The sequence below is a fragment of the Rattus rattus genome, chromosome 18, assembly GCF_011064425.1.
Source record: "Rattus rattus isolate New Zealand chromosome 18, Rrattus_CSIRO_v1, whole genome shotgun sequence".
Lineage (NCBI taxonomy): Eukaryota > Metazoa > Chordata > Mammalia > Rodentia > Muridae > Rattus > Rattus rattus.
The window spans coordinates 11793932-11804313 of record NC_046171.1 but is presented as its reverse complement, the minus strand read 5'-3'; the positions used below and the strand labels follow the sequence as shown (position 1 = coordinate 11804313).

Below are 10382 nucleotides of genomic sequence, written 5' to 3'. Positions count from 1 at the left end.
CTGCTGGGTGGGTGACGCAGTCCTGGTCCCCTCAGGACAGACCTGGACCTCTGCTTCTCCTAGGGAGGTGTTGCTAATACATACTCAGCCTGACAGACGGAGGTGGAGCAAGAGTTAATCTGTTTGGAGTGTAAGCACACGGGCGGCGTGGACTTGAGACCGGGGCATTTCTGATTAGTAGCCAGCTTCTACCTAGACAGAGGAGCCCAGAGCTGAGGCCAGCCTAGCTCCAGTGTTGTCAGTCCGGGAGCTAACGAATCCTGATGAGGACTGGTGGAGACCAACTAGTGGTGGCTTCCAGGTGACCTTGATACCAGGGTGGCTCACGAAGGCCCCAAACCTGGGACTCCTACTCAGGGCTTGTCACCTGGGCTAGACACCAGGACAGGGAAGCTGTAGTTTTTCAGTGTAGACACACTGGCTAGCCTCACGGGGGGTTGGGGGTGTTTGAGGAGCTCGGGAGATTGGCTTGTGAACTGAAGCCATCTGATCTGTGATCCTCCCCTGGTCCTGGGTCTCAGCCAGCCCATTGTTCGATGGGCCTAGTCCCCTCTAGCTTAGTGTGACTACCAAGAACTAGTCAGGGGTGGAGGTCACCGTGTCTCCCATGAGTGTCTGAGGAAATCTGAGGAACCAAGCCACTCCCTGTCCCTATACCTGCCACCCCATAGGCATATTTGGTTACCACCTTCCAGAAGAAAGAGAACCTGCTAACCTAAGCCACAAGGGGCTCTGGATGGGTGCTTTTTGTGTACACTGAGGTTCTGTGGTGGGAGAAGCCTATGCTAACATCCCAGGCCCAGGATTGAGGGCACTCCCTAACCTGACAGGAAGGGGTAAGCAGAGGTGTATGGCTGTGACTGCTATCCTGTGTCTTGGCTGTCCAGATGGCTGGCCTGGTGAGGACTCATCGTGGGTAGCCTTGTTTCTCATCCATGGCCCTGTATTAGGTTAATACTTTCTTCTCGATTGAGGGCTGTGCCCAGCCCATGAAGGCACAAAGGGGTATGGGCTTAAGGCTTGTCTCCATTCTGGTCTAGAGTTTGCAAGGACAGACAGATGGCTGACAGTCACGGCGGGCAGGGATGGGGTGCTGGAACTTAAGTATCTCCAAGGTAAGTGGTGTGGAGCCCAGGGAAGGCTTCTTCTGTTGTGACTAGGTTTTAGTCAAGGGTTGTGGCACGTGCCTGCAACCTCACTCAGGATGCTGAGGGCGGGGCTACATAGATCTTCTCCTAGGTTTCCCCTGAGATCTCACGTTTTTGTTTTGCTGCATGTGTGCAGCACCAGCGAAAGCTCTCCTGGAGCTGGGGTTAAGAACTGCACGTGTGGGCTGCCGCGTATGTGCTGGGGATTGGATTCAGGTCCTCTGGCAGAGCATGGCGAGCTCTTCAGGGCTGCGCCATCTCTCCAGCCTCCAAAGCTTGCCTTAAAGCCAGCGGCCCGCATGTATTCTGTCCTGGACACCACACTTGGATAGCTGGTCCTGTCAGGGGGGAACTGTGATGAAGTAAAGCCTCCCTCCTGGGCTGCTCTTTCCCATGGTGCTCTTGGCTAATTCCTTGGTGTCTCAGGCTCTGCCTTCTCTGAGACTTCCCACTTAAGAGTATAGGAACTCTAGGAGGCCCAATGTCCTCTCAGACACAGGTCCATCCTTACCCAGTGGAGCCCAGGGGATTCTGAAGAATCCCCCGGGGCAGGGGCAGGGGCAGGGGCAGGGGCAGGGGCAGGGGCAGGGGCAGGGGCAGGGGCAGGGGCAGGGGCAGGGGCAGGGGCAGGGGCAGGGGCAGGGGCAGGGGCAGGGCAGGGGCCCCTTGCATCAGTGCATGTCCCCCAGGATAAACAGAGTCAGAGACCATTTTCCATCTTTATTAGAAAAAGAAGCAACAATGACAAAAAAGGGTGTGGGGAGAGCTAGGCTCCTGATGTCTCCTCGGCACTGGACTGTGGGCCTGGGCAGTACACACGGGCTTGTAGAGAAAGTCAGTATCTCATTAAAAAAAGAAGCGGCGGCAGCATCCCGGCTGTGCAGACCGCAGCAGTGCATGTGCCTAAGACAGGCCGTACCGTCCTCTGGACCAGCACACTCTGTGGACGCCTGAACCAGGGCAGGGTGCTGCAAAGAGGGGGCTGGGCAGGCTTAGGAGACCACAGGGAACCATACCTCAATAGGCTTCTGGCCTTGCCCAGGGTCTGGACCAAAGGGACCCCGGGCCCTGCCTCTGGGTGAACCCGTCATACGTCCATAAAGTCGTCGTCCTCGTCTGTCTCACTCTCCAGTGAGGACTCCTGGCTGGATGTCTCCAGAACCTCCAGGGCTGGCTGGCACAGGCTCTCCTTCCTCACATTGGCGGCAGACTGGGCAGACAGGATGGCAGACTGCACACAGAGCAGGACACGGTCAGGAGTGACTGGCCTTACTCTGAACCTCTTGACATTAACCCAAACTCTCTCCCAGGGCCCATAGTAACTTGGGCCCTTCTCCCAGTAACTCAAGCCCCTTTCCAGACCCCCATCATGAGCCCCTACACCAGGCCCCCTGCCTGGTGCCCACGGTCACCTTCAGCTTCTGCTTGGTCTCCTCTGAGATGCTGCCTTTGGGGGAGAGCAGGGTGGGGGTAGGTGGTGTGACGGTGATCTCAGGGGGGAACTTGGTGGTGGCCGAGGGGATCACCAGCTTTGGCATGTTGGGCAGGAGGCGGGACTTGGCTCTGCTGGACTCAGCTTTGCCTTGATGGCTCTCAGGTGTCTGGGTACTTCCACTGCTGGGGACCTTGGTGCTGGTGGCTGTTGAGAGACCTCAGAGCCTGAGTTTCCTTACTTAGCCTCCTTAGTCTGCCTCTCTTAGCTAAGGACTCAGTTCTTCTATAGGAAGTCAAAGGGCCCACATCACGGGTGCCTTTCTGGCCTTCTACCTGTGTAGACAGTCAGGGCCCTAGGCTCGCCTCTGGTGCAGCAGACCCTGGAATGCTAGGCTTGTACTTGCAGCTAGGAGCAGCCTCGGCTCACAGAGGCATCAGCCGACTCTAGTGGCTCTTGTGGGATTCCTCAGGGTCGCCAGCACCAAGATAACACAACTGCTCTATCCTCTGAACTATTCCATTCCACTTCCACTCCAGGATGAGTAAGGGACTGTGTCTCTTGGAGCCTGGAGGCAGTCAGGGCCATGGCAGACTGCAGATCTGGAACCTGGCAGCCTCTAGGGAGCTGCGTGAACTGGGAGCAGCCCAGCTGTCCTGGCATGGCTCCACATTCTTCTAGCCTCATCTCTTTAAAAGGAGCGGGAGCTTATCCAGAACCCTGCCTGGTTTCTGGGCTGGCGCCATGTCCTTCCATCTTGAGTGGTCTGTGGGAGACCTGGCCAAGAGGTCTGAAGGGCCTCACTGGTAGGGTGGAGAGGGAATAAGGAGGGCACGTCTGTGTTCTTGTCTCAGTGCCCACAGGGACACCTCAGTGACAGGGCCGGGGTTGTCCTTATTCTCCCATGTGCTGCTCTATATGTCCCTGTCCATCCTCTGTGGGGAAGTCCACCCGTGGCTGCCATCTGTGTACGGCCTAGTGGGAGCTGGCGCTGGGCTGCTCCTGGCTGGCCTTACCTTGGCTGAAGGTGGGCTCGGCACCTGTCTGGCAAGCAGCCTCCACTGGCCAGCAGTGCTGCTCGGCCAGGGGACCAGTGGCAGCCATTTTCATCTGGTGACTGTGCCGTGGTTCCTGGGATAGAAAGCTGGGACCCTCTGTCACTCCTGACACCTCTTCTCCATCTATAGAGACACAGGCCAATTATAGGTAACATTCCCATTCCGCGGAGCAAGTCCCCTTCCCATGTTTCTGTGCCAGGCCTTGTAGGCCCTGACTATGCCCTAGGACCTGTGACAGGGGAATGTGGTCGACAATGGGACAAGATGGTGCTCCATCTCCACAGGAGTCAGGGACCAGCAAAGCACTGGCAGGTAATTTCAAGAAATGTGTCATACCTCGGTGTGTGTGTGTGTGTGTGTGTGTGTGTGTGTGTGTGTGTGTGTGTGTGTGCATGCGTGTGTGCAGGGGCCTGACACAGTCAGGGCCACAATCGGAGCCCTCCTTGGTCTCCATGGGCTGGTGCCATGTCCTTCTGTCCTGAATGACAATCTGTGGGAAGCCCGGCTAAGAGGCCTTGAGGGGTCTGCCTGGCGGAGCGCCTGGTAGAGTAAGCCTGAGAGTAAGAAAGACTATGTCTGTTCTAAGCTGCTCGCAGGGACCCAGCTCTTGGACTTAGGTAAGATACCATGGCCGTCAGGAGAGGGCTTATGTGCAAGGGTACCCATCCTGCATCTGGGTCATAGGAATGGAGATCACGACCAGAGTAAAAGCCACCAAAGCAGGCAGAGAACACAAGGGAACCATATCTTCCTGCTGGGCACAGGCAGGGGCTTGGAACTGGTCAGGTCTGGTTGGATGGAACTGAGAGGGACAACAGCTGGGCCCGCCTTACCAGTCAGGATCTCCCCCAGCCCCCTCAGCTCGTGGTGGTCTTGCCAACTCTTTCCTGCTCATTCATGGACACAGCCTGAGCAGCTCTCACCCTTCCTCAGGGGAAAGGGAGGGCCTGGGGGCCATGGAAATGCCCCACCTAAGCCTCTGCAGAGTCAAGGTCTCCTCTTTTCTGTCTCTTTATCTAAAGAGAGCTCTTGGTATGTATCTCAGGGTAAAAATCCAAGGGCTTGTCCAGTTTCAGCCTCCTGAGGAAGGTATGTCCCACCACACCCAACTTGGAGAAGTCCATACCTCACCTGACCTGAGCCACTCCCTCTCTTGTCTTCACTGCCTGGCTGTCTGGGTCATAGACAAACACTGGCTAGCAGCATGGAGCACCTCAGGACTGTCCTGCCGCATTCCTGGCACTACCTCCCGACTGCAGGGTAGAAACCTAAGTATACGCTAACCGTGCTGCCTTCCCTGGGTCCTGACTACGGCCATACCCATCCACGGTGGGAGCACTTCACCTCATGTAGCTGGCTGGACAGGGGTTCCCTGAGCAGCAGAGGTGGGGTTAGGACATACAGGTCGGGGGACAGACGTCTGGCTTTCAGTTGGGGGCGGACACAAGCATGGCTGTGACCAGCCAGAGGCTAGCCTAGACTTGAGACCCTACTCAAAAAGCCAAAATCAAACTAACATTCCCAAGGGCGCCATCTTTCTAGATGGCACAGATCAGCAGGGCCGACTTCCCTGAGGTGGGCCGAGGTGCACTGTGGGTAGGATGGGTGCGGGCTGCCCTCAGTGTCCCCGTCCAACCCTGGAGCAGCAGCCCAGGTGGCCGAAGCCCCCTTGTTTGCCATTCAGTCTTCAACTGTAGCAGCAAACACTGCTGGGAATTTAGTTCTATGTCCGAATACCCAAAGTGGAGAAAGATATTTTAAAAAACAAAACTGGCCAGATGATGGTGGCCTTTAATCCCACCACTTGGGAGGCAGAGGCAGGCAGAAGTGAGAAGCCAGGGCTACCACTCCACTGAGAAACCTCATCTCAGAACCAAAACAACGAAAACTGGTCATGGGCTCACACAGGCCTGCTTCAGGACCACACGGAGCCCAGGCTTTCTTCCTAGACGCTACCAGGAGGAAGGGCACTACTGAGAGTCCTGCCAAGACTCCAACATAGGGGAAGACACTAAGTAGGCCACCTCTTCCCCTCACTAGGGCTGTGCTGGCCACTCAGGATGCCATTAGGAAAATGTTCCTGCTCTCTGGCACCAGGTCTGTGTGGGTTGTCCCGGGAGCCTGGGGGCTTGGCTCAGACTTCCTCTGGACTCTCAGAACCTGGACCAAGCTGTCATTATGGCCCCTCCATACTGTTTGGGGCAACTCCTTTCTACCTGCTGTGCTATTTTCTTCACATGACAGCTTCAGGAGAAAGTGACTCTCCTTCATTAAGGTGATGAGGACTGGGCACAGGCTGGGGCTACACGGGGAGACAGCAGCAGGCAGGCTAAGCCGGGGTGAGATCAGTCCTCTGGGGCAGCGTGGGTGGGGCAGCAGCTTCCCTCTGGCTCTCCCACATGCACCCTGGGAGGGTGTCGTGCAGGCACCTGTGCTCCCAGGCGGCTCAGCCTTCGCCTACCCCCATGTCCTAACTCTTTGCTATTAAAGTCCCTCACATATGCCCGTCAAGGGTTCTGTAAGCAGGCTGTACCATCAACAGGGACAGCTAACCCAGCCACACCGCTACACTAGCCTACCACAGCCGGGCCATCTCGGAACCGGTGAGGCACTTTTTCCATGAGGGTTCGACTAGTTCCAGAGATGCAGGATATGGGCCCTACAGACCAGGCTGTTCCAAACTGGTCCCAACATCACCTCGGAAAACTCTGGTGATCATGGAAAATCCCCACAAACGTGCTGATATGAGTGGAAGGCAGGCTGGTCAGGGGATGAGTGTGCCTGGGCCTCCCTGCCAGGTCCAAGTTCTTGCTAAGGGCTGTCCCTATCCATAATCATTAGAGTACTACTTGGGGATAGACACAAAGAAGTAGGTACTCTTTCCCAGAGCTAATCTCCAAAAATAGGATGTGAACTGTAGGCTTTTGCTTGCTTGGAGGCAGCCGGCCAGCCAGCTTTCAAAAGTGGTCTAGCTGCTTACCTGTTGTGCCCACTCAAATAACTGACATCAACAGAACCAAGGGAAGAGGCTCCACTATGAAAGAGAGGTTGTTACCCACTCGGGTGATCAGCTAAGGACTTTATTCAACTGCACAGGAGACCACGAACTAGGAACATCCTCATAACACTGGGCCTGGAATCCCAGTCCTCAGATTCACCAAGGTCATGGGGCACCAAGGTATGGCCTTGGGTCAGGACCCAGGGTAGGCAACTTGGTGGGTGTCATGGCACTGTGGGCATGACAAGTTGAAGGCAGAACCCGGTCAATGGATTTGTGAAGAAAATGCAGGAAGGGATGGAGGTGCAGGTTGGCTCAATCAGGTGGGAACCTCATTCCTTTCTACCCTGCAAATGGGAGGAGGTGTTGGGAACGCTGCGGGAGAACCCGGACATGCTCGCTCCATGCTGCCAGCCATTGTTAGTCTATGACCTAGACAAGCAGAGGGTAGGATAACCTGAGGCAGGGGCCTGTGACCCACACCACTAATAGCCATTAACAGGGCTCCCTGACCCCTGTGCTCTGAGCATGTCCGCTAACATGAGCCCAAGCCCTGTGGTGTGAGCAGACGTGATCAGGACAGCGGGGGTCGGGGGTGGGAGACGGGGGGTGGCACCTAGAGCTTTGTGCATGCTCACCTGAGCCCAAACTGCTTTAGCTGCCCTGTCCTGTGGCCTTCAGAGGTCCCTCACCATTCCCTGCTACAATCCTCAAGGTAACCTGAGGGGACCATCTGATAAAAAACCCCAAGCTTGTCACTGAGCTTCTGGAAGGAGCTGAGAGGGGCTCTCCCACCCCAGCCTCCAGCATGGCTAGGGGCTAGCTGTCCTACTGTGCAGATGAAATGGGAGATGACATAGTCAAGGTCCCATGACTGAAGGTGGCAGTTCCCAATGTGACTGGGAGGACAGGCAAGCCCTAATGGACAGATGGCTCCAGTTTGGGCAGGTGATCATACAACTATGGAGTATAGGACACAGACCAGGACCTGACCCAGGGTGAGAGAAGTAAGGGTGGGAAGACTGGTCTTTGCTGGAGAAGTGAGTTGGTTAGGGAACACCTTTGCTAGTTCAGTCTCTGGAGCCTGACCACGGTACCACGGCCCTAAGAGTCAACAGGGAGCAGGCCTGGGGGTGGGCAGAGCCGGGCACAGTCAACCACAAAGTCGGAGAAGTAGCTGCAGCAGTGAGGAGCACAGAGCCTCACCCACATCCTCCCCTGTGTGCTGGCCTGATGCCTTTTTCCTCCTGCCTGCCATGCCGGCCACCCTGGTGACTGGTGGCTCCTGATTTCCAGCAGGAGTGAGGGTTCCCACCTGACTGAGCTAACCTGTGCAACTCCATCCTATCCTGCATTTTCTTCACAAATCCACTGACCTGGTTCTGCCTCCAACTTGCCATGCCCACAGTAGGGACGTGTCTGGTCCTGGGCGCTCACTACCTGGGGACTCGAAGACTGCCCAGGTCAGAGCCTTCCACCACAGCCTGGCCTACACTAGCTAGCTTCCTCCCTACCACGGATAAAGCCAACCTTCCTATTTGGGGCTCTGTTGGGGCAGAAGCTAGGACAACAGCAAACCCTTCAGTGGTGGTACATGTTCCCTCTCCTCACAATTCCAAGTGCAGGCAGGACAGACACTGGGGGCAAGAACCACCAATGCTGCTAGTAACTGTGACCTGGACTAGCAGCCAATAGCCCTAGAGTTACTCTGGGGCTGCTGGAGGACACCCCACATGCTTCTTTGCCAATTCTGCAGGGGAAGGATTTGTGGTAGAGGGGACTTGGCTCTGGGGAATCTGAGAGTCAAGATCCCAGGTTTCCAGGTAGAGGGAGATGGTACTTACCAGGACTCAGAGGGGCCCTGCTGGGGATGGCCTCTGGCCTGTGTGGCCGGGGAATTCCAGGGTCTGAGGACAGGTCTGGGGTAGAGGCTGATGCTGAGGGAGGGCAGGTGATGACAGCAGCCAACCCAGGCTTGAGGTGGGAGTCACTGGGCCGCTGGAGAGCATCAGGTGCTGTGGTGTCAGGTACTGTGGGGGCCACTGTTGCAGGGAAGAAATTCTCTCGGCTGTCCTTGGGGTGCTTGGGGGTAGTGGGTGCATCTCCTGAGGCCTGTGAAGACAAAGGCAAAGTGAGGAAGGTTAATGAGGTACTGCACTGCCCCATGCCAGTCCAGTTCAGCCCTGTAGGACACTTCATCTGGACTCTGGCCGCCGACATCTTGTCTTACATCATTCCGAGCTCTCGGGCACAGCCAACAAGAAGCACATACATTTTACCCGAACACAACTGACACACAGCCGAGAGTCCAGCTCCTCCCTCTCTTGGAGACATCTACCCATACTAGCAGGGCCTCAACGAAGACCTCTGGCTTGTCTCCCTGTCCCCTCCCCAGTGCCAGCCTGGGAGGAACCTATTCACTTATGTCTCTATATATGATGTAGGGCCCAACCTTGGGGCTGTAGGAATGGTGAACCTGGGACAGGGACTTTCTATCCCCAAACCTGAGACTTTCAGTGGGGAAGAACACGAAACCCACCTCGATACTTGAGGGAGCCTAAAGGTAGCTTGTCCTAGAAGAGGTGAAGCACGTGGGACGATGCAGTAAGTAGCTGTCTAAGATGCCCCAAGGGAGGAACAGTGGAGCTGTATGTGGTGGTGAGAGGACCCAGGGTAAGGAACCCCAGGGGCACACCATCCCAGTGCGGCCTGGGGAGGGAGTGGCAGGCTGAGGACCACTTGGCTGGCTCTCCTCTACTCTGGCTTTGTATCCCAGGTGACCAGGGACCAGGCCCGACACTGCCTAGCACCAGGCAGCCTGAAATGTAGGGATCCTAGTCTAGCTTTGTCTCCTCCATTTCCTTGCCAGGTTCTTTAAAGAGCCACTGGCAGCAGCCTCTCCCACACACTCCAGTGTACTGACATGTACAGGTCTTGGCTGTAAGCAGTTCTCTTGAGACTCTCTCCTGTCCTCAATTCCTTGCTAACACAGCACCAGTAAAGGCATGGTGCTTGCTACTTCCTGTATGGGTTTGTCACTTAAGTCCCTTCAAAGTCAGATGTAAGCTGTACCCAGAGGTACACACTTATAATCCCAGCATTCAGGAAGCTGAGGCAGGAGGCTTGCCATAAGTTACAGGCTAGCCTGAACTACATAGTAGTAGTCTGTCTAGCTATATACAAGAAGTCTGGGGCAATAACCAAGTGATGATGTCTGCTGGCTCCTTGGTCCATCCTACCAAGGACTCTGATCCTCCTATAGGAGGCTGACGACAGCCCACATGCTCAAAGGTGAATCCCTGGACTTCCTTTGATCTAGAGTCTAGGCAGTGTTGATGACCTCATGCTCTATTCCACCAAGAGGAAGCCTGTCTGGACCCCTAAGACAGACACCTGCCAGCTGCTGGTGCTCCTAGGACAAGTACCCCAAAACACTTGGGCTACCCCTAGCACGAGAAGCCAGACCAGCAATGACATGGACGACGACTCATGACCACTAACAAAAAGGCTGTCTTGCCTTTTTTGAGCTAAGACTAAGGCACCCTCTGGCCTGCAGGCTCTCCAGGCTCTGGGAGAGTATGGCTTTTCATCCTGCTGGGCCCACCTCCCTCTGCCCAACTCTTGGCATGATAAAACATAGGAAACCCCTTCCTCCCGTGGTTTTTTTTTTATTTTGAGAAGACCTCTCTATGTAGACCAGGCTGGCCTCAAACTAACAGAGATCCACTTGCCTTTGCCTTCTGAGT

At 55.7% G+C, this 10382-nt stretch overlaps 1 protein-coding gene across 3 annotated transcripts in view; it reads right to left on the bottom strand.

Annotated features, from left to right (window-relative positions):
- Positions 1-1854: 1854 nt before the first annotated feature.
- Cabin1 (calcineurin binding protein 1) overlaps positions 1855-10382 on the bottom strand; it is a 121113-nt gene continuing 112585 nt past the window's right edge. For all 3 annotated transcript variants that reach the window (XM_032888234.1, XM_032888236.1, XM_032888235.1), the window contains exons 34-37: positions 8481-8748; positions 3597-3761; positions 2561-2787; positions 1855-2379 (exon numbers count right to left, since the gene is read on the bottom strand). In XM_032888234.1, the coding sequence (XP_032744125.1) occupies positions 2236-2379; positions 2561-2787; positions 3597-3761; positions 8481-8748 (804 nt within the window). In that variant the 3' untranslated portion in view covers positions 1855-2235. The remainder of the gene's footprint in view (positions 2380-2560; positions 2788-3596; positions 3762-8480; positions 8749-10382) is intronic.